The sequence below is a fragment of the Thunnus albacares genome, chromosome 6, assembly GCF_914725855.1.
Source record: "Thunnus albacares chromosome 6, fThuAlb1.1, whole genome shotgun sequence".
In the NCBI taxonomy this organism is placed as follows: Eukaryota; Metazoa; Chordata; class Actinopteri; order Scombriformes; family Scombridae; genus Thunnus; species Thunnus albacares.
This window is the reverse complement of record NC_058111.1, coordinates 25,110,274-25,135,048: the sequence shown is the minus strand read 5'-3', so window position 1 is coordinate 25,135,048 and position 24,775 is coordinate 25,110,274. Positions and strand designations below refer to the sequence as shown.

General features: G+C 38.8%; 1 protein-coding gene across 5 annotated transcripts in view; it reads left to right on the top strand.

The window, feature by feature from the left end:
• The window catches only part of kirrel3b (kirre like nephrin family adhesion molecule 3b), a 174,541-nt gene that overhangs the window by 121,486 nt on the left and 28,280 nt on the right, over window positions 1-24,775 (top strand). For all 5 annotated transcript variants that reach the window (XM_044355332.1, XM_044355334.1, XM_044355333.1 and 2 more), the window contains 3 exons: window positions 1,985-2,142; window positions 9,318-9,468; window positions 19,330-19,435. In XM_044355332.1, coding sequence (XP_044211267.1) covers window positions 1,985-2,142; window positions 9,318-9,468; window positions 19,330-19,435 — 415 coding nt within the window. The remainder of the gene's footprint in view (window positions 1-1,984; window positions 2,143-9,317; window positions 9,469-19,329; window positions 19,436-24,775) is intronic.

Sequence of the window (24,775 nt, the reverse complement as noted above, 5' to 3'; positions counted from 1 at the left end):
GCTATTCTTAGCAGAAGAATAAACTAATGTGATCGTCTTGACCTTGTTTCCAATTGCTGATAAAGGAGCAGAAGGTGACCACATTCTCACAAAGATTCTTTCTTACTTGCCTAGATCAGCAAACTCTGTTGTTTGATCTGCTAGTGCTGACCTGAGTTTCCTCTACCTCTATCCCAACCCTCCACATATTAATGAGGATCAGATGAAAGGGAGCCAACCAGAATTAACACTGCATTTCAAACACACAATAAGAAGCGGGGAATTGTCTTTGAAAAAGCAGTTACTGGTCCAGTTGGTCAGAGTTATTAGTCTGGTCTAGTCAGAGCCCAGACTTGCTCTGATTCATACTGTACTTATTCATTGTTAATATGTGGTAGTGGTGGGTATGTCTCTGATCATTTTGACAACTAAACAAAATTTCACGTAATGTTAAGGCATTAGTCATAAGAGCAAATGACCAAAATGCCACTTCATGCACTAATCAACCACAGCACTTAAAAACTATCAATGAGCCTGTCTGTGACCAGGAGTGTGATGTTACTGTATGTCAATATACTGCTCTTCTCTACACATGATACGTGACCATTTGTGCAATAGACAATATTGATAAGTAGTGCAGTCATCTACGTCTGAAATAAAACTAGAAGTTTTTGTGAAAAGAGATGTTTAAAAGAGATATTTCAGTCTTGACAAAGGTGGTGGACCAACCAACAGACAGACTAAAAATCTATACTGTCATCCCCAGAGCCATGCCACTGCTGGCTAAAAACACATTCATATTATCTTAATGCTATTACTGAATTAAGTAATATGATAACAAAATTTTCTGTCAGTAATTTCACTGAATAGTGAGCAACATAGAATATTATATGCACACCTTTCAAACACCACACTCTCATTTATGTCTGCCATAAAAGAGTCCTTTTATGCTTATTAAAATGTACGAACAGTACCCCAAATTACATTTTCCTTATTTTCATTCATCTCAGTGATGTTTGACAGCATAAATCTAACCCATAACAACCTTCCTTCCAATCATGATGCTTTTGCAGGGGAATATGGCAGCTGCCTGCAGCCTTTGATTTCATCTTGCCCCAGATCTGCATTGTAATGAGCACTCAGGTCAATCAATAATTCACTGCAGTTTCAGTTATTAAAACAAAAAAACAGCACATGGGTAAAACAGGAACAGGACTTTGATCAGTGGCATTTAGAGGCACATACAGCAATGTTGTGATGCTCTACTCTCTTTGTTGTATCTGTCAAAGCTGGGGGAGAAATGGTGGGAACCAATGTACATCTGCGTGTCTGAGGGGGGTTATACATAGACAGAACTACAGTTAATGTTGACATTTATGCATCTACTGTATGTATATTGCTGGATTTACATCTGCTTTGAGTGATGACAAAGTTGATTGTTATTTAGAGAATCATGCTGTGATTTTTGCAAAGCTTTTTGTGCCTCAAACTGTACTGATAGATTTCCATTAAGTACAGGGTAAATCTATTTCACACTGTGAAGTCATTTCCCTCCCTGAATGAATAAGCATAGATGTGGTTTTTGTTTTCTAAAGAAACATTATTTGTATACACCAAACTGTAGTTCCATCTCTTGTTGGCATATTAAGCACTCTCATTATATGGGAATTAACTGTGATGATATTAGGTTTCATGCAGTTAAATCCTTGCAGGTGCCATTTATAGTTTGTTTTGACATTAATTATAGATTATCTGTATCACAGTGTTGTAGAAACCTAATACATCAGACTGACTAATGCATGTAAAAACATTTGCATTCAACAAAAACAACACATATTACATATTGACTGATAACTCAATGATATGTCTACAGATTTTAATAATAATACAGATTTACAGGTAATTACAAAATCCATATTGATTTCCTAATAATATGCAACCCATTCATTATCATATGATTGTCATGTGACTAATGCCCCCTCTGTCTTTGTGTTTGTATCAACAGTTCCCCCTGAGGACCCAGTCATCAGTGGAGGACCGGTGGTGAGCCTAAGGGCCGGTGACCCACTCAATCTGACCTGCCATGCTGACAACGCCAAGCCGGCAGCCTCAATCATCTGGGTCCGCAATGGAGAGATCATTAATGGGGCCATGTACTCCAAGGTAAGCATTGAGGTGTGTGTCATACCAGGTTTATATATTATATATCATATTTATTTATTGGGACCATGTACAGTGTTAAACATAAAAGTTACCATTTGATGTACTGTACCAGAGTTAGCATATAGCTAATTTTCACCTGCAGTCCCTTTGGCAGGTCACAATCTAAACATATAACAGCACAATAACAAACAGTACAAAGCAAAAAACACACAGGACACATAACACAAAATACAAAGCTACACACAATAGCACATCACATACACCCACAATGTCAACTAGAAATGACTAATGTATGCTTTTCAAATTAAAAGCAAGATTATTTGTGTTCATGGGAAGGAGAAGACCATAAGATAAAATATAGAGTTAGTGGTGACAGAGCTGAGTAGCTTTTAGCAGACTTCTTAATTTGGTTTTAAATGTACTGATGGAACTGCAGCTCTTCATATCATCAGGTAGGGCATTCCACTGAGTTATAGCTTTCACAGAGAAAGCTGACTGCCCAAATGCAGTGCGAAATGGTACAATCTTGTATAGAGGATATTCTGGAGGATCTAATAGAACTTACTGAGTGAGTATACACAAAGTCACATAGTGGAGGAAACCATTTAAAATTTTATAAACCAGGCACAAATTTGAAAACAATCTAAAATGATCAAATTATCAGTAAATTCTATTTCTCCAGTACCCTACAGTGATGGAAATGTATTGGCTTTTTGTCCAGAGTTTTTAGAATTAAGGACTCAAGAGGTATTATGGCTGTTTCTCTTGCGTGCTCCCAACACGTGATGCAATAATACATATGGGAAAGAATCATAGCATGCATTAACAGCATCCAAAGACAAACAGTTTCTAATATGTCTAAAATTTGCTAAGTTGTACTTAATGGTTTTAACCATTTTTTAAAAATATTTTTTAACATGTTTCTCAAAGTTTTTGTAGATGGGCTGGGGACAGGGTGAGTGTGGCATGATGGGCGAGAGTTGCATAGTGACTGTGAATTCATTCTCTTGACTAGTTTTTATGTTGGAAATGAAATGAAATGAACAGGAATGAAAACACCTGTTACTTTACATTTTCCATGTCTTTTTTCTGTAAATAACTACTCCAAAAGAGCTAAACATCCATGAGATGTTTCAGAGTGACTGCCTTACTCATTGGTGGGCGTTTGCCTCAGCATCCAGACTACTTTTTGAAATTAAATCTCTTGAAAATCCAGGTTGTGTTTTGATTACAAAAAGATGGCTGGCCTTTTTTCCCAGTATACAAATCAACTCAGACAAGCAGATGGTGAGATCATGGAACTATCAGTGACTTTGCATTTCTCTCTGGTTTTTTGATCACCTCCTTCAGTGGCATCTGTCTTTCTTCATCTTCCCAACCTGTTATAAAATCTACTGTCATTTTCTGTGTCTGAACCTTTTCTTGGCGAAATTGAAATTTGATTCCCAATGACAGATCATGTTCCCACTTTTGATACCATAACACACGATAGCTGCTGTTCACACCAGCCTGGTGTTACGATCACCTGACCCCACAGATTCTTGACTGACATTATCCCTCAAGGCTAATCATGCAATCAACACTGTCATGTTCTATTTCCATTTAAACAAAGGACATAAAGAGACTAGGCACTTTAGAGCACTAACACCTCCCCCGCCTTCCCTCACTCCCTGCGCTGCCTCATCCCATTATTGGCTTTTTTTCAAAGAGCAGATAAATGCCATTGATTGGACTTGGGTATGGCACCAGGCCGATTTGAATAAAGTGATTGCTGGAGGTGCAGCTTGCTAATGGTGGGTGGAGAGTGCGTTTCCTGCCTTCACTTCCTGTGAAAGGGAAGGAAGATATGACAACATTCTGTGCTGGTGGCTGATGGATGCTCACATGCCTGCACTGAGCCCAAGTATGTCCCTCTCCCCTCTTATCTCTATTGCCTACCATTAAAAAGCAATGGGTTCGATTAAAAGAAGATGGCACTTTTTGGGGTCCGAAGAGCAGTAGGGGGACATTTTGTAAGTATAATCATCTGCTCTGATGGTCTTCTCATATCCCGCAGATGAAGAGGACTAATGTGAGCAGATGTGGTGGAGGATTCACAGAAATGGGTTTCCTGATGGTGTCATATCTAATGATAGTTCTGACCCACAGATAATTTCCCACTAAGGCCTCCAAAACCTCATCTATATGACCTCTTAGAAAACTATTTACTGGCCCAGTGGTTAAAGAAAAAGTGTACAGTACAGTTAAAGCTATCACTTAGCATGTGTGTTGGTTTTACCAAATAAGAGAATCACTGAATTGATGCAGTGCTTATCATTAGTGAGGGTAGCTTTCAAAAGAACATAACAAAGTATATTATGGAAGGGGCATCCCAAATAATTAAGAGGCAGAAACTCGCCAGACTAAGGTGAATGGTTCAAATATCAAGACAAGCTGTGAAAATGTGGGCAGGGGAAATTAATAAATAATGTCCTCTCTTCCTTCAAACACTGCCATCTGCTCCAGTGGAGCTGCTCAGTAGCAAACAGTAAAGGACTGTTTGTTATATGCTGCCTCCAGGTCTGAGCTGTGGTTTGGGGGTGTGCACACTTTCTCTATGATACTTTTGCACTGGAATGGTACAACAAATCATTTGAAAAACATGATGCATTCCCCTCCTAGAAAGTCATTCTCCCCAATGTGCTACATATTTTTTTTCTGAATGCTCTGGTGCCAAGCTGAGAGGTGAGCAGGGGACTGGGGAGTTATCTAAGTGTAAGGTGGTTTAAAAAAAATAGAAAGTAATAATGACATTTTTTGAGCTGTTCTTGCTGGCAAGATAGTACTTTTTTATTGTATACCCTTTCAGCTTTGCAGTAAAATCATGTCACTTTTTAATGCCAGTTAAAATTGCTAAAGTTTACATGAAGCTGTGATCCATTTTGTTGATAGTTATCATTTTCAGCAGAGAAATAACTATCATCTTTCCAGTCCTATTTTTGTCTATATTTTCCCTACCTTTCCAGCAAGTGTTAAAACTGATGCTTTTTATGCCTCTTAGTGTCAATATTTTTTTCCCAATATTCATGTTAGTTTTCTGTGTAATTAGAGTGCTTTATTGCATTTTAATCGTCACACTAACTGAGTAATGGGGTGGGGTAATACTTACAATTAAAGTAACTAATTAAAAAATGAGTGGGCATTAAATATGTCAACTTTTTTTGTTGAGAGACAAGTGTAGTGTTCCCCAACAGTTGAGGAGGATATTAAGTCAAAGGGCTCTTTACTTTCAACACTAGTATACAGTAATTTACTGCGCCAGTTTTTAAAGACCTCAAAAGGTTCTGGCAAGTTAATTAACCTCGTTTATTCAGCATTTAATTTAAAACTGTGATCTGAAACACAGATCAATTTTTTAATTGCTTTAATTGCTTTCAACAACTTTCTAAATGATCTTTTTGAGGTGAGTATTGAGTTAAGTTAAACAAAAGAAACTTATTTAACCTCAGTGACCGTGGTAAAAAAAAAAAGATATCTTTTAACTTCTGCATAAATATATTGTACAATGTTAAAGCAATTAACAGTTTTAGTAAAAGAGCTCTTGTGTGGTCCAGAATTATAAATGGCTGATTTAATATAACCCAAAGATTCATTTGATATCTGGGCAAATCAAAGGCGTGTTGGATGGGTTAGTAGAATATTAATGTTGCATATATCATTAGCTTTTGCTTATTTGGTAAATTCAATATCATCCCTGTGAGGCTTATTTCCTCTACATTCCCTATCACTGACCCAATCAAGGCTTTCCCTGCATGCCTGCCAGGTCTCAGTGGGTCATTTTCAATTCTGAGTTAATGTTTTAGGTTTATGAGACAATATGGCTTCAAAATTAAGTCAGTCCTAAATCATAATTCATGTTCATGTTCATTTAAAGTTCAGCCCTATCGTGTTCAAATATTGTCTCAAACAGTCTTCAAGACATCCACTTGATTTGATTCATTGTGATTCATTGGACTGAGCACATTTTTATTAGTTATAAATAAAAGAATAAATATAAAAGAAGCAAACATGCATCTCAATGTTGATTTTTTTCTGTGGTTTGATTTTTTTGTTGCAAAAAATTTAAAAACATTCATTGTGGTGATTGTATACCACAGCTGAAATGCAACATTTGTGTATTTGTAATACATGCATAAGACCTCACAGGAAATGGTGCATGAACATTTAACACTACATATTGAGAAAAGGCAGTTCCTAGCTAGCCTGCTAGCGCATAGATTATCTCTCCTTATTATTTAATTTATTATACATCAGCGGTGGAGTATCTCGTATGATAATTAATATATATTAATTTTTTTGCTTGCTACTTGCATGCTTTAAACGACGCTCATTACTCAAGATCCAAACCTTTTTTTGTTTGGTTTCCAAACAGTGGGATGTTTTAGTGAATTTGGCAGGTATATACTCTCTGAAACACTTTGTTGTAGTAAAAGTATACTGTAATAAGAAAAGAGGAGTTTATAGTAAGCACAATTGTTTTTCTGATCACATAATATCCTCAAAAATCTTGCAAAAAGTCTTCCTTGTCTCATTGCAAATTAGAGGACTTTGAAATTAAACCGTTCAGTGTTTTGATGAATTTGACAGTATAATGTGGGCCACTTACAATTTAAACTTTCATATATGGAACAGCAGCACCATTAACATTCTGATAAATATGAGTAGAGTAGAGGTTCAAAGTAAATACAGTACTGGTTTAGGGTTAACAATGAATTAGCTTGGCTGGCAGCACATCAAGTTTTATTGAGCAGATAATCCTTTTGGTGTAGCTGTTTTTTTAATCAGTAGGTAATCCTGTTGTAAAGGTTTTTTCAAGCTACCGGCTGGTCTTTTACTGACAGGTCACCTTCTTGGCAAGTGAAAGCTTGGCATGGAAGTTGAAGCTTTAAGTCAAGCTAAGTTAGCTATTGTTATGTTAGCTGGCTATGGGCTGCTGCAGCACTCACACACATTAGAATATATATATATACATATATATATAGATATAGATAGATAGATAGATAGATAGATAGATAGATAGATAGATAGATAGATAGATAGATAGATAGATAATAAAAATTGTAGTTGGAAGAGAGATGATGTGAACAAGCTCAGGACTAAAATGCCAGTATTAAACCTGAATTCAACAGGTTCCAAAAAAGAGAGCTCCAACAGGATGTCCATGTTGTGAAGTTTCTGCTATTTGTGATTCTTTGTCTCCTCAAGTTGTCAGAAATCACCTAATGCAGCTTTAAAATATACTAGAAAGAAAGCAACCCTTTTCATCTCAATCTTGTTGCCTCAGTCATTCCTCTCCTAGCATGGTTAAAAAGATTCTTCTCATAGGCTCTAGGCAGTGATATGAAAATTTATCAGTTTGTAATGTGGCATGGTGTTGAATTCAATGCAGCAGCCAGCTAACCCCCTTTCTAAGATTAATGACTTCAGACAGGTCCAGAGCGACGAGGGAAACAATCCTGATTGTGTCAGAAAGGATATTACATTGACATATCCCAGGTCTGACAGCTAATGTGTTCTGCTTTAGAAGTGACTCACGCACAACTATGAATTTCATCACATGGTTCCTCACATACAAATGGACTTCACAGGCACATGGATGGCATCTATAATATCGCTATACTGTAAAATGCTCATTAATACACAGAAAAAAACATGTTTATCTTAAATCCAATTTTACAGATGTTCTCATGTGAGATACCTTGAGGTACTTGAACTATAAAGTGCTCAGATAAAAATATCTCTTTTTCAAAGTCTTGCAGTCTGGTTTTACAAGTTCAATGACATTTTAATTATATTATTGAGAATATGGTATGCTTAAGTGAGAAGGAAGGCACACAGATTACAGTTTTATTAAAAATAAAACCCTTGCATTAAAGTAGGGAAATGGAGGAGATAATTACTACTGGTTTGTACATTAACAATGAGCCACTGACTCAGCTAATGATTAATGGGTAGTGATTACGGTGGTTGAAATGTAAATGCTCCTTAGCTTTCTTGAACTTTAATACAATGTACCTGGCTAAGTTTCAGTCATGACATCTCAATTTACCCTCTGTGTCTGTCTAGAGCTTGAACCCATTGTACTATAAGTGCCATAACATTTGGAGAAAGAAAGAAGTGCATACTCAAATGCTGTGTAGACTTTGAGATGCAACATGGATATTTTTCTTGTGTGGTGTGCTATAGGAGTCTAAGTAAATGAGATATCCATGGAGCAATCTATACATTTGTGAGGCTAATCCAAAGGTAGCAGTGCAGTAAAGCAAGTCCACTGTGAGCTCCTTCTGGTCAGCATACTGCAGTAGATCCTTACAGTTCTGTTCCTATATTAGGAAAGTGTTCCATGTACTATACTATTGCAGGGTTTTCTTTTCTTCAAAAACACAGGGCAACCGCAAGTCTCCTTTAAAGAGATGGCAGGGAAATGCATCTTGGCTTTGTGGTTGACCACACTGTGCCCCGTTGCCCACGCAATTTGTTCTAGTCAGTGACTTTGTTCTGTCCCGCACTGGTTAACATAGACTCCCAGAGCCCTCCCCTGAGCGTTTCAGGGAGAGTGAGAGCTACTGAGCTCTACCAACCGATTCCAGATGGCTTCCACAATGGAGGGCTCAGAGGATGAGTGCTGAAAAGAAGATTGATTTTCTTTGTGGAGTATGACAAGCCATGCACTAGAGCGCAGCTCTCCAGACACACAAAAGAGGCTCAAAAAACATATTTCTACTTTTTTTTCATATCAATCAGCCTTGGAGTAAAACTATAGGGTAGAGTGTTCTGAAGGTTTGGCTTGGGTTCTCCAAGAGACAAGATGTGTGTATTCATGAATTTACTGCTGTTTTTTGACACCTTATCCATCACAGCTTATCTGGTGAACTGTTAAGTTCAACCTCTCCTTGTTTGTACATAATTTAAACAGTTTTGAATCCTAACTTGAATTTGAACTTTTGAAGTTGCAATCCAATATGTGTTTGGCTCTAAGTTTTGGGTGTACAGTATTTGGAGTATATTGATTATGCAGAGGCAAGGTTTCAGCATGGCAATCCATCTGACCAACCGACCATGCTTGGTATAGATGTAGAGACTTCAAACATTTATCCTACTTTCAACTTTATTCTGTCATTCTTCACTCTTTGCAGACCTTGCTCCGAGATGGCAGGAGAGAAAGCACCGTGAGCACACTCTACCTATCGCCTTCCAACATCGAGACAGGTCAGAAGATCATCTGTAAGGCATCAAACAAGGCAGACCCCAATGGCAAGGAGACCAGTGTCACAATTGACATCCAGCGTAAGCATACCACATCTTCCTCTCTGCCTCTCTCTCTCTCTTTACTTCTATGTCTTGCAGTGTTTCTCCCTCTCCCTCTTACTCTTTAGTTTTATCTTATTGTTTCATGAAGTTCCTTGGTCAGTGATCAGTACAGATGGTATAACGTGCATCACTCAATATTTGAGGTATATTTTACATGTAAAAGGCATGAAACTGTCAGACAAGCATACATGACTAATTCTCTGTAAACATCTAGAATTCATTTTAAGCTCTGATGGATATTTATAATTGGTTTCCATTTTGCTTTCATACACCATGTAGGTGGGTGGATGGATTGGATTGGTGATGCGTCACTTTTTTTGTTCGCCATGATGAAATATCAAGGGAACTGTCCATCTAAAATGTATAGGATTGTCTTTTTGGTCCAACTACCTGTCTGCTGTAGCAGTATGCACACTGTCTCCACCTCTTTTATTTCCTTGCTCACGCCATCAATCTTTTTGATGAGAGCATGCACAATACCCCTCTAAAATAGGCAAAGTAAGCCCAGCGTGTAAAACACATTCAGCCTCAATTGTCAGGGAATCTTTTTTCGATCAAGAACCGTTCACAGTAAGAGAAGGGCTTTGAACAAAGGGATTTTGCATCACTCACAGCCCCTTCAACACCATTAAGTATGACTAATAAAGCAGAAAATGCTATTTAGAGAGCCATTATGACTGACGGCCCCATTCTTTTCATTATGTACACCACAAGAGGCAAGCATGGCAAGAGCGGGCACGGCACGATCAGGCCAACTCAGGCGCGGGAATAAAAATGATTAACCGTTGTTAGTGTTTGCAACCCTTGCAGTTTGTCCTCATCATTTTTTTGTCATGCAGTCAGAGAGGGAAGTCTGCCCACATGTAAACTGATTTGTCACCATGTATAATGATGTGTCTGTTATAAATGCTTGCCATCATAGCATCATCCTTTCTTCTGAATGTATGATTTAACCCTGAAAAATGAGTGCAGCAGATTTGCAATTAGCATTCCAAAATGTGCTCTTTACACAATTAAAGCTCCTGAAAACATTTTTCACAGTGTGAGATCAAACTGAGCGACAGCACAGACTAATTGTCGAGATTCAAATTGTCTCCCACAAGGCTTAGCCTCTCGTCCTCACCCCCCACTCCCCTCCTCTGACTTGACAGGTAAAGTGTTCAGCACAGTTCAGCAGAGCCTCCAGAGTTTTTGCTAAGATCCACTTCCAAATTAAGCTGCTCCTGAAATGAAACATGCTGTAATTGAACTTTGATTCATTCGTGTTGGGTATCAATTTGCTTAATTTCAATGCTGCCAAATTTGATTACAAGGTTCTTGGCTCAACAACAGCATCTGAAACACTGTGTGTTTTTTTAAACAAAAAATACAAAAAATATATTCTGTGGTGCAGATATACACCACATCTAGCTTTGAGCAAAACACTTAATTGTAGACTGTTCCGCAGACACATAAGGGCAACCCTAAATACCTGCCTAGTGTAGGGATGTGTGTTTATATATGTGATTGTGAAGGTGTATCTAAATTTCAGTTACTTTTTACAAAGCTGTGAATACCTGAGTTTTCTTTAATTATGTATAAGCATCTTTTGAAAAAATGCTAAAATTCCTATACACTCCGATAATGTTGCTGGAGGCTGGAAATCTGTACAACACTTAAATGTGAATGCACTGTGCATTGCAAAAAAAGTGACTAGAGTGTGGCACCCAGTCTTTCTGTTGCAGTAAAATCAGGTGGTGGACAAATGAGTAACGGAAAATGGCAAAGAGGATGGAAGCAGATAAAACTTTACCTCCATCTCTTGAAGGACCAGACACCACATCAGTCTGGATAGGTCTGGCCTCTGCGATTGCTCTTCCACAGAGGGCAGTGTGGTGGGACAACTCAGTGGATTTTGATGGGAAGTGTCTGTTGTCATTCAGAGGATGCAGCACACAAACGCTGTATCCCATCTTCAAAGGATGCAGCCAGCAAAAGTGGGTTTTTTAGAGGATGCCATGCAATTCAAAAAATGCCATTTTATCACCAGGAAATTGGCCTCAACTGGCCAACAAAGTATAAATAACTGTGGTAAACTGAGAAAGTTACTTGACACATAGCACACTGCTAGCATCCATCTATCCATTTTCTTTACCGTTTATCTTCTAGAGGGTCGCAAGGGAGCTGGAGCCAATCTCAGCTGACATTGGGCGAGAGGCGGGGTACACCCTGGACAGGTCGCCAGTCAATCACCCGGTTGATATATAGTGTAGAGACAGACAACTATTCACACTCACATTCATACATATGGGCAATTTAGAGTCACCAATTAACCTAACCTGCATGTTTTTGGTCTGTGGGAGGAAGCTGGAGTACCTGGAGAGAACCCAAGCAGGAACAGGGAGAACTATATAGCAAACTATACAGAAGAGCCCCAGCCGGTTATGTATTTAGCAGGAACATGTAAGCAGCTGAACCAGAGATCTACCATGCCACGTGACAATGACTGCTTGTGTGCTTTATAAAACAAAAACCAAAAAAACTGACACACACAAAAAAAACTGAGCTTTCAACTCCTTAGAAGGTCTTTTAGTACAACCAACTGCTGAACAAGACTTTTTTAGGCAACTAAATGTTACAATTAACTTTCATGAACTGAAAACACATAACCATGGCTACGCCTACTCTGTGATTCATGGTTATGTTACCTAACCAACATTGTCGCTGCGGTAGCAACTTGTCAGTCACAACGTAGCCACGCCCTAAATCATACCCTGCTTGATTGTTTACTTTACTCTACATGGGACAATCATTTACAAAATGAACACCATGATGTATTGCAGAAGACTTAAAACTAGTGATTGAGACCATAAACTCATTAGGAACCTGTTTACGGTAATAAATCAAGAGAAAAGTTGGGTCATTTTCTCATAGACTTCCATAAAGTCAGACTTCTTCTTGGAGCCAGTGGAGTCGCCCCCTGCTGGCCATTAGAAAGAATGCAGGTTTAAGTCACTTCCGCATTGGCTACACTTTTCAGACCCAGCGCTACCCACTTGCTCCATATAAGACTTACTGTTTTCAGACTCATGATTTTCATATTTCCATTCTCCCAGGTTTTAATCAAATATGTCAGATATCAAAAAGACATTCCCCAAAAACTGATTGAAAAATTCTCTGTTGATTATTAATGCTCACTTCTCAAAAAGGGCTGTTTTGCTTGTAAGTGAATTAATAATAATAATAACAATAATAACAATAATAATAATAATAATAATAATAATAATAATAATAATAATAATAATAATAATAATAATAATAATAATAATAATAATAATAACACAATAATTATCAAAGGTGATTCTTAACATTTTTATTTAGAGACCACGGTCAGGAAATAGAAAAATGCAAGACAGAGGAGAATGTATTGCCCCTTTGTTACACAAGAAACAGAAACTGAACCTCTCTTTCTTCTGCTGATGCACTCTCTTAGTGAACCTTTCTCAAAGAAGGTGAAAGCTATCACCCTACACCTATTAAAGCAACATTTCCTTCATGCACTTCTTGTCAGCCTGTGAAATAAATGTAACACTTGACCATCTCTTCTTTACAAGTGCTTGAGAGTTATCTCTATTCTACAGCAAGAACTAGCTACTCTTCAGGATCTAACATCACTGATACATAATTGTCGGCAGTGTTATATGCTTCTATAAAAATATACACAGTCAGTAGCCAGTAGTGCTATAAAATATGCTCACCATACACTGGAAAGTTGAATATCAAAATGTTCTTGTTTCTTCTATCACACTGCATGCTACTTCCTGTTAAACTTGGGCTTCATGCCATTTATATTCACGTATTCATCATTCAAAATGTTAATGTTCCCATATACTGTAATAGGTCACTTTTCAAGCTTTCAGCTATGAATGATACTATAGTTTGGTCATCGTTCATGCCAGAAAGAAAAGCCCTTTTGTTAAAGCAACTGGAATGATCCAGTGTTGCATATTAATGACATGATGAGAAATGGTTTGTTGCTGTGCACATAAGAACTACTGTATCACTGCCCAAGGCCATGCACAACAAAATCCTGTCAAGTCCTGTATATGACATACATTCCTTACTCATGATAAGCACTCCATAGTCATGTGAATTCATCACTGGTGCTACAATGAAGTCATTAGAAATCATAAAACTGAAAAATTCCAAACTTTGTCTTATTTCTGAAGTTTCAGTCAGTGTTTTTCAATTCATAATCTCAAAAAAATGTATTATTCTATAAATGGATTGTTGCCAGCCATGGATAAGGTCCCACATCCCACATTCAACGCAAAAAATTCAAATTGAATTTCATGTTCCTTTGCATGTTGTGTTCTCATGTGTTTTAGAAGTGGTGCTGTAATGTGTCTCAGCCCTGTAACAAAGATGGTCTCTGATGAATGGTTGCTATTAGTCTAAGTGGGACCCTGGTGAGGGCTGGATAAAGTAAGTGATAGAAGCTACTGCATTCTACAGCCACTTCTGTCCTTCTGGGACCTGATTGAGTTGCATTATAATTTGCCAGCCTGAAAGTCCCTTTGATCTCTGCGTAAAACTTTTATCCCCATTTTTGGTCAAAGGTATGACCTCAAAAGTGGAAAGTGCATCACCTAAGTTATTTGAGTTATGAAGGGGTGAAAAAACACGATTGCCTGTTATAAGGCATTTATAATGCATTACGCAACAAACTGTACTTATTGGTATACTGATTGATATTGAAAAATTCTCCATGCTGAAATTTAAACTGTAAGCCTACAGTCTTGTGAAAGTAACATTTGCTGTGTGGACAGTTTTGAGAGTTCTTAATTCAAGTGCCATTTTATTTTCCTTTCCAAATCAGAAGTAGGAAATTCTTAGTTGAAAGCTATTGGTCTCTGACACTCTGTGTGCTAGCTCTGTATCGAAGGCACAGAGATGAAATTGATATAGATGGTCTCACCTAACTTTCAGTGAGACAGCAAATAAGCAAATTTCCTGAAATGTATGTGTATTCCCTGAAGATGTGGAATAACGTCCACAAGACATCTGCATAAATGCCTTTTTTCATGTTGCTTTGTGTGGATGTCCTAGTATTATTTTCCTACCCAGAGTTACCTAGTTGACCATATTAGTAAGATAATTTTAATGGCAACAAGTGATTAAAATCTTCTCAGTCTGTTCGTCCTTCTCAACATTTCACATTCCATTTACCTACACGCTTAGGTGCTCTTTTTCTCTCAACGTCATCCTTATAGCAATCCAAATGAGAGTAATCTAAACACAACCTGGCACGTTGCCCACAGCTTAAACCAGCCCAAAATCCAATGAATTTCACAACAGTATTTTATTTTATCATCACTTTAATGCTCATGATTTACATCACCTCAGCATTTTTATTCCCGCGGAAGTTCATACAGAGTTACCTGACCTAAGGTTAGACAAATTAGCATCTAAATACAGTATGTACTGGTGATGTTGTCAAAATGAGAGGGATTTAAAGCCAACAGAGGTGATTCAGAGCCCCGGTTAGACTGCTGACTTCAGTTGTCCATACCAGTCCATTAGCTGACTGTAATTATTTGATAGCAGAGGGGTGTCTACCCCCTGATGCTGTTTTCTCCAGCTGCATGACTTTACTTGCATTACGCCCTTTGGGTTTTTAATCAGTGTAAACTCTCCTACCCCGCGGCATAAAACTGCAGTGAAATATGATTCTGATGCTACAATCTCATGTCCCACTAAATCCCACTCATCACATAACTTAAAATATCTCTCAAATATTTTCTAGTCCAGCTGCATATCTGCAGAGTGTTGCCCCACATAGAAACATGCTTTCAAACACATAGTGGGAAATGAATGCACTAGGGACGAGCAAAGCCAAGGTTCTCTGTGTGTTTGCATTGCAAACAAGCTGAGCCATGTGGGGGGAAAATGAATGCCATTTGTTGAGACTAATTAATAAAGAACATGCAGATGTGCAATTGGGGAGGATTTGTTTTGGTAGCTGGCTCAGCTACATGCTCTCCCTGCTTAATCAAGCAGATAATGGCAAATTCATCTGAGAGGGAATTTGAAAGTGAGAGCGAAAGAGTATAAAGGATAAGAATTTTTTGTACATTAGATTAAGGTCTAATGATGCTGTAATACAGAATTATCTTATGTCAATTTGTATGTTAGGCTATGTAAAGACATGACTTCTAAATATGACACTTCCAGTGCCCTGAATCTCTATCAGATGTGTTAAACTAAGCTTTGACTACTATCCTCCGGTTGCATCATTAACAAAACTTTGAAGCTCATGAACACATACTGTACAGACTCTAACAGATGTGTTACAAGGAATACAGCGCTCCTTATTCAGTCTGCTGTATGCATAGTAAAACATCTGCCTTCATTTAAGTGAGTAAATTCTTTGCTGTTCCACAGTTGAATATCTCATGATCAATATGTTGGACCTCAGGTTGTCAGTTAGTCTGTTCTTCCATGAAGTAATCCACTCAGCCAGCCATATGACAGCATGCCCATATTGCTAAGGCTATAAGCCACAAGCTGATGCCACATAAGCAGCTCCCCCATCCTTCAGAGGCAGCCGCCACTCCTGGAGTTTGAGGCTGGTCCTACTGGAGAACAGCTGTCTACAGTGACCTGGGGAGATTGGAAATTGAGCTTTAAGAAAGGGAAAAAACAATTTATGTTGGCACTATCTCCAGGAAACAGAGTGAAGTTGGAAGATTGTTCCAAAAACACCATCTGGTTTCCACTTTGAACTAACCGATCAAAAGCTGTCGGCCAACTACAACACTACCCCCCTATTCATCCTGTTGTTTTCACTGGAGCTCTGAAGAGTCCTACTATCCCCCTTTCCCTCTATCCACCAATCCATCCCTCCCTCCCACTCTCTCCCCCTTGCTACTACTCTCTTGATGAATCTGAGGAATTAACAGTCTTGCATATTGATGAGCCATCACATGATGCCTCTAGTGCACTCACTCTGCAACTCATGCATTTATACATTAAAGTGACAAATTGACTTCTTTATTAAGTAGATGTCTGTCATATCTGAGGGGTCAAAGGTTAGAGTGCCTGATTCACACCCAGGGCTCTTGCTGGCATACTTTTGACAGCTGTTGCTCCCATAGCTGTCTCTGCTTTTGGATCATCAGGGAGTTGGAACTATCTTACAAATTGCTCTCCTGACTTAGAAATAAATGTAAAGTCATCATGACACTACCTCTTGCTGAGAGGGACTGAGGTCTTTTTGTGAGAGGGTCTGTTAGTATGCCTCAATCATTTAAAAAGAAGATTAATTAGTAGCCAGACTGACAGCAATGAGCATTTGTGTCCTTAGAAGTCTCTTGGCAACAAGACCAGAGGAAAAGGTTGGCATGATAGAAAAGTACAGTATAGGAACACTTTTTAGTCAAGAAGACATGTGAATTAGCTTCTACGTTACAGTATCTATTAGCACAGACAACACCTCCAGATCTCCCTCGCTCTCTTTTTATGTCTGCCTCTCTCTTTCCTCTCCAGCGTCTTGCTGGATTTTATTACCACCTCCACCACTGCCACATCTGTCATTTTGCCCCTGAGGTTCCCTCTGCCCACATTTTTGTCCACGCAATTAACCGCTTGCAATGCTAAAAACACCTACTGGGAAGTTAACACTGCAGCTCAAGGCATGGATAGCTTTCCTGCTTTATTACGACACACACCCACTTGCCCTTTCATATACACATATACTCCTACACATGCCAACACACACACACACACACACACACACACACACACACACATGCACACAGTTGACTGCTCACTACCTGGAGAGACTTGCTGGTTCATTGTGGCCTTCAGTCTTCCAGGATTCACAATGTTGTTATTTTCTTTACTGGCCTGGGAGAACTGGCACAGGTGGGGCTGCTGATGGGGAATATGGTGTGTGTGCGAGTAGGGAGGAATATGGCACCTGGACCACCCCCATCTCTGGGGCTTTGTGGCAGCTGAGCCAACCTAAAGCATCTGCACAGCCACAGGGTAAAAAACAGTTTTCCTACACTTCATTTCCACACGCACACACACACACAGAATCAGAGAATCACACTCCATAACTATACAGTGTTTGGCTGCATAACCACAGTGTTTGTGTGCTTCTTTAATTCTTTGTGGATCCACCACTGCTCTTCCTGCTACTCATCCGCATCCAAATACAGTCCCTGGTTATTACATTAGTATTAATTAACACAGAGAGGATAGACATAGTACACCTTTGAAGCAGATGGCTGCACCAGCATCAAATCCAGAACTAGCTTTTCCCCCCAAATGACTAATCTACTCTATTTGGTGCTTTACCAGGATGCCAATGGTGCCACCAATGGCAAATGGTAATGACGTTGTGGAAGTTGAGGCTTGAGGACAAGTGAAATATTAAGATTTTAAAACATTTATGTATGATTTAAATGTTGTTTTTTAGTATTATTTCATACCATTTCTGTAGGCAGCAGTATTGAATGCAAATATCCTGTTCATATGCCTTACAGATGAGTACAAACAGTTTCCCCATGCTGCGTTGAATAGGGCAATACCAACTCATACATGTCAAATTGCATGCAACAATGTATAAAGTAAAGATGTGCTCCCAAGAAGCACAATGTTTCCCCAAATGTTCAGCCAGTATTTGGTTTTTTTGACACCAAATCATTGTATGTTGTCCAGATCAGAAAAAACTCCATTTGATGCTCCTTAAACATTAGAAATACACTTAATCAACAACTTCTGGTCAGCTATAGGTGATTTTTTGTTTTTCCTTACTGCATCAAAGCCCTCGACAAAATATATCCCGCGTCTACTCAGAAACCCTGACAAATAGCTTCACCTACTTGAAATTCATTCTCTGAGTCTGCAGGGTAAAGAGCTGTTTGTTTCACACGGGACAGGATTGATATGGAAATGAACACGTATCTTCAAAAAGAACCCCACCTTTGTCAATTAGGATAAATTAAGTTGTTTATTGAATTAGCATAGTCTGAATGCTTGTTATTCTAAGAACTGTTTTAATTGCACTGTATCACTGAGGTTGTTCATTGTTTTAATTGCAGTGGGTTGCACTATGGATTATTCACTGTTTGCAAATTGCCCTTTACTGAAACTCATTATTAAGTCAAGTTTTCCTTTGATTTGCTCCTTATAATGTTGCTGATGAATATATGAGGATAAAAATAACATGTTCTCTCCCACACCTGTGAAATACACTACAGTGTTATTCAACAACTGGGTCCAGACCCCTAAGTGGGTAGTGAGAACATTAAAAGAGGGCCTCAAATTATTCAGGAGTAATTGCCTATTATTTGGGAGAAAAAGCTGCCACAAACTGTGATAAGTTGTCACAATTGCTCCAAGTGCTGCCACAGTGTATTTGTAAGATAATCCGAATCAAAAGATTTTCACCCACTGGTTTTAAGTGGAGCTATTTACCTACAGTACAGTATGTGTGGTACAGTACAGCTACATAAAAGGCTGCCAAACTAGTTTTAGGTCACAAGAAAAGACATTTGGCAAATGTGCATCGGTCACCTGGATAAAACAGAGAATTTATTTTGGTTGTCAATGTGTTTGGCTGTTTTCTCTTGAGGTTGCATGTTTTTTAAGCTATTTATGAGGTGTCTATTTAGTCTCTGCAAAATTTGTAACATGTTTTCTCTCTTGCTTTCTCCTCTTTCTCATGAGTTGTGTTCAGCCAAAGAAAAAGTCATAGTGTTTGTCTCAGGTTTACAGTTAACTACAGAACATTTTCAGGAGGTTGCCCAAAATGTAATTGGTTGTCTTTTTGTCTGTTTTTTTCTTTAGATCTCCCACTTGTCAATCTCTCAGTGGAGCCTCAGCCTGTTCTGGAGGGCAACCTTGTGAAATTCCACTGCTCTGCAAAGGCCAACCCTCCTGTCACACTGTACAGGTGAGACCATGAACAGAACTGGACCTGTTTCCAGAGCACATGCACAAGCAATCAATGAATAATTCATAAACAACCCGTAATATTAAAGAGAAAGAAAAAGCGGTACAGTTAACCTTAAATGGGATATTGTCTGATCGATGTTACTGGCGGTGGTAATGCATTTTCACATGAAATTTAAATGTAGAGTCAGTAGCTCTGGAGAAAGATTATTAATATTTGAACTAAACACGCAAACAAATACACCCCTCCCTTCGTGCTCCTTCAAACGCTCCAACCCCAAATTCATGGATGAGCATTGCCAAGGCAACCACCAAAAGAGAAATATGGCAGAATCTAGAGCGATGTGTCAGCTGTAGAATCACTTCTGTTCCTCTCACACTTTATCACAAGCGGGGAAAAAAAAATTAGTCTCATGTGAGCACAACAGTCCATCCACACTCTCCGCCTTTCTGTGGCCTCTCCACTTCTCACTCGACCTGTGTTCAGCATCTCTGTCCACAGAAGCAGACGTCTGTCAGCTGCAGCTCCTGGGGAGCTGAGAGGACAGCAGCCAGCCAAACTGCCTTCACCAGGCTGACTGACAGCAGAAATTTACTGAACCAAAATAGTTTGCATGTCGGCTCAACAGGAAGAAATCGATAATGTTTGTATTTAATAATTCATTGATGTGGTAAATAAGTTGAAAACACATATACAGTGGGATATTTGTGTGATTTACAAAACTGCCTGCTCAGATTACCCTTCACTTAACGCAAAAAAACAGACTCAGAGACTGTCTCAGATTCAGTGTGGATTGATACATTCAATAAAATAGAAGCACATCTGTTCAACGAAAAAACACTTTCTATGTGAATTGGCCATGACCTCTCTCTCTCCAGTTCGCCAGCCCTCTACCAACATTAAACAGGTGCTGGAGATGAGAGACGCCCCTTGTTGCTGATTGGCCACAGTAGTGGTGTGTGGTTCGCTCCAATTGTATTGGATTAGAATCGCTGACTCTACCATCAACACTTCATCGTTGATTGTGTTAATTATCGTCAGACGCCTTCTTATGCTGCCATGACATCATTATATCCGCTCACACTTCGCAAAAAATGAAACAAAGAAATTTAATGAAAATACATCTCACAAAAATCATTTGGGAAACCTTGTCATGTTTCACTGGGTTGCACCAAAGCAATAGAGTGATTTGTTGCATAGCTGTTTTTCTTTGTGGTCACATTATCTCCCTTGAACATTAAATGCCCATCAGTGTGTTGGAGGAAAGCTAGAAATATAGTGTTCATGTCATCTGATGAAGCTGTCAAGATTTTTTTTCTTTTTTAGATTGGGTTGTGTTCCAGAGTTTACTGTTTGAAGGCTGGTTTATCCCTGAGGATATGCTAGAGTTTTTACGTGTGTGTTGTACATTAGTGGTTGAATGAGGATTCTGCTAATGTTATGTCTGCTCTGTACATCTACATGAATATGATTGGACATTACTAGCTAACAGCTGAAATCAGCCAATATAAGCAACTTCAGTGCTCTGCTTGCATCATATGAAGGAAGTCACAGACACATTAGTTTTAGAATGAGAAAATATTTTTCAGTGGCCCAAATACAGCAAGAGCAGAGATTTGATTGCTACTGCAATTCAGCGAAATGACTTAATGATAACTCTTCACAACATAGGTGATGCCCAGCCAGTCTTTATTTAGTGTGCTAAAAGTTTTGAGAACATGCTTTCACTTTGGCAGTTATGTGAAGATTATTGACAAAAAAAGTAAATCTATTTCATTTTCAAAGTCCAAATTGCATATGCATAAAGAAAAAAAACAAACAAACAAAAAAAAAACAGAAAATGTGGAGGGATTTCAATGCTTTCTGAAACCATTGTACAAACAGAACACCTTTGCACCTTTTACAGCAGTGCATTTTTCTGTTGTTGTTGTTTTGTATAGGTATGTATGTAAAGGTATTCAACAACTCTATATTGTCAGACAGAATGTTGATATTGGACAAATCTGCAAAGCCCTGGATTAGGTTCTTTCTTGGTATGTAAAATTAATATAATAAATGTTTTATATTGTTTAGGTAAAATACACAAAATAATCCTTTTTCCTGTTTCAATTATAACCCAAACCATACAGTATGTTGGTAGCCATCTTTGACAGACACATCACAACACTGCTGAAAATACAGTTGTTGATGAAATGTAGTCTGGCATGTTATATAAAAAAATAGTAGTACAACAAGTAACAAAAAAAACAACTGTTTACTAAAATGCTTTCTAACAGCTCATTGTGCAGCAGTTTTGCTTAGCAGTCAATTTCTTCTGTTTTTTCAAACCTTATTGAGAGGTCCATTTTCACTTGTGCTTGTTAGAATCTATTTTGTATTTTTTTTTCTTACTACATCTGTAGTTGTGATGAAACAACAAAATGACATTAATTATTCTCATAAATTCTTATATGGCCCTCTGGAAGTGTAATACTGAAGTGATTTGTCAAGAGATGGTTTTCTGTGTGGGAGGTTTTAAAAACACAGCGAAAAATAAATGGAATGAAATCGATAGCAAAGGGAATTGGCCGCCTCTGAATCTTGTAATGGTACTGGGAAATGAAATGGATGTACAACACACTCACAGGTGGCAAAACAGAGATGTTGCCTTTTTGATGGATTCTGCCCTTTTGAAAAAAAAGAAGGAGAAGGAAGAAAGAAGGAGGAGGGAGGGGAGTGATATTGTGGAAAACAAGGTTTGTATTTGATTGTGTAGGTGCACAGCAGAGACAGGATGTCTATTGCACCTGCAAAGGGATGTATTGTTATGAGACTGGATCAATGCTAGATTCAGACTTCTCCCCAGGGTATCAAGAGCTAAGATGCAGTGGCAGTTGAGATGACTTTTTCTTTTAGTTTGACAAACTACAGAATGAAAAAAGGTTGGAGGTTGAAGCTAAAAGAGGCTAAAACTGCTGCTTTCCCACTCTCTGAGTTATTTCTTCCTTCTCTCTCTTTTCTCTTGCTGTCGCTTTACTGTCTGGCTTTTTGTCACTGATACAATCCACTGTAGGATTAAATAGTATCCAGACAGACTAATAACTTTTGATACTTCAAGTTTATACTCTCCACCGGTTCTCCAGTTTCATAATCTCCCATTTAGATTTATCTGCAATTTATACAAGTGCTTCAGGACTCCCATGCACCGTTGGAGTTCAATGCATGGCAGACATGGGATTTTTGGACCCATTATGCCTTGCCTGAGAGGCTTCGACTAGTGAGAGCCCCCCACAAATTCCCCCTCTAGGGAGCAATATCACAGAGGAGGGCAGGAAGCTGGTCAAGCAGTGTGGGGCCATTATTCAGTACTAATATACTCTGTCTACCCCAGATCAGATACAGCACAAGGACAGAGTAGTTCTGAGATGAATAGCCTCTTTTCCATCCCCGGGAGAGCCATTCATTCCCAATGTGCACTGCACCGCTTTGCCATCCCCAATTCAATGGACACATGAGACACAGACCCAAGATAGTGGGGGCACTAGTCAAAAGTATGGCGCTGTCTGCTGCCTACAACCCCATGGGATTGCCACATCGGTTCAATAAATCTAACTTTTAACGTAAAAATTGAAATAAGATATATTTCTACATATACCTGAACCTTTGCCAGATCACAGCTCAAGGGGAGAGTAAAGAGGGAGGAAGTCAAGGGATCTGAGAGGACTTGGTATGGAGGCAGGAGTTGGAAGAGAAGATGAAAGTGGTGCTGAATGTGTGAATGAAGTAAGAGTAATGGGCATGTGTTTCAGTCAGCACTCAGGGAATCAACTTAGAGGGAAAGACGAGTGGGTCGGAACATCTTCATTACTGTTTATAATGGTAGGAGGGCTAACCAGAATGCATCACAATCACTCAACCACCCTCTGATGAAGACACAGAGGGTTTTCTCAGATCCAAACAACAATCCACCAGAGAGAAGAGAAAGAATAACAAACAAAGCAAATCAGGTCCCTTGTCTGCATGTACAACTATGCACCAAGTGACAACAAAACCCCCTCCTTTGCATGGCACTGCAGCAAATAACATCCCAATCCTCCCCGCACTTATGTATATTTTCAGTGATGTTGTTGTTGGTACTGCTGGATTGTTTGTTTGCGTTAGACTGACACTTCAGTGGCCATAAACTTGGAGGTAGCCAATTGATATATTTCACCCTATGCCACTGTCTGTTTTTTGACTTGACTCCAGTTCCCTAGCCACCTTTTTTATGCCTACATTAGCTGCAGCCATTGGTGCTTAAAATTTGTTAGAGAAAGTGGTGTTACATTATATTAAAAAAAAAAAAAAAAAAGTAAAGCCAAGGTGCAACACCTGAAATGTAACTGGTTCAGTAATTCACAGCATAATTGCAAGAATATAGGTTAATGTGCACTGTTCCTGCACACATACAAATCAATGCAACCCTGACAGGTTGGAAATTATCTTGAGAAGTTGGGCCTAATCAAGAGTCTGCAGTGACCCACAAAAGTTTGCCATAACCCTGAAAAGTTAAGTAAAACAAAGCCAGGGATATCTAAGGAGTTAGAAAAAAAAAGTCCCCTGAATACCCGCAGAAAGTTGCTTATTTCTGAGCTTTCAAGGTTATCCCTAACTTTTCAGAGTTAATAGCATACTCCATGACACTTCTTTGTTTTCAAATAGATAGTGTATACTGTAGATAAAAGTATATATTTGTAGAACCTCAATTCCTCAGCAGATCATAGAATAGCTGTGTAATTTATCTCCATGTCAAAATGACTGCATGCTACTAAACTATATTTATTTTATATTGCACCAATAATTCAATATTCATCACGTTCAGTGTGCAGAGAGAATGAAACTGCATTGTGCTGTGCTTAATCATGCTGATAATAACTGTGGGGCCTGATTTACTGTGGATCCTGATGCTGATGGCACAGATACCTGCCTAATTTAATTGTTACTGTTTTATTGGATTAAAATCACATTCAGCACATACAAAACTCTCCCCCTCTTCCATGTCTCCTTCATCCTCTGCTTCCGTTAATGGCAGACCTGTATATCTGTATAACACTGTTAGCTTACACACCCCCGGACACGCAAAAAAAAAAAAAAACACACACCTTGTACACACATGAGCTTGCACACAGACACATGCATACTCACACACAGACACTAGAGCGTACAGGATTCACACCCTTTGTCTGAATCAAATCCCTGAATACGATACAGCAGTGTAAAGTGAGTCAACTATTGAGTAAGCATGCATTGGCCCCTCTAACCTCCCAAAGGGAATGCAGGTGTTTGTGTTACCCTGGGCCAGCTATGTTTAGACATAAGTCT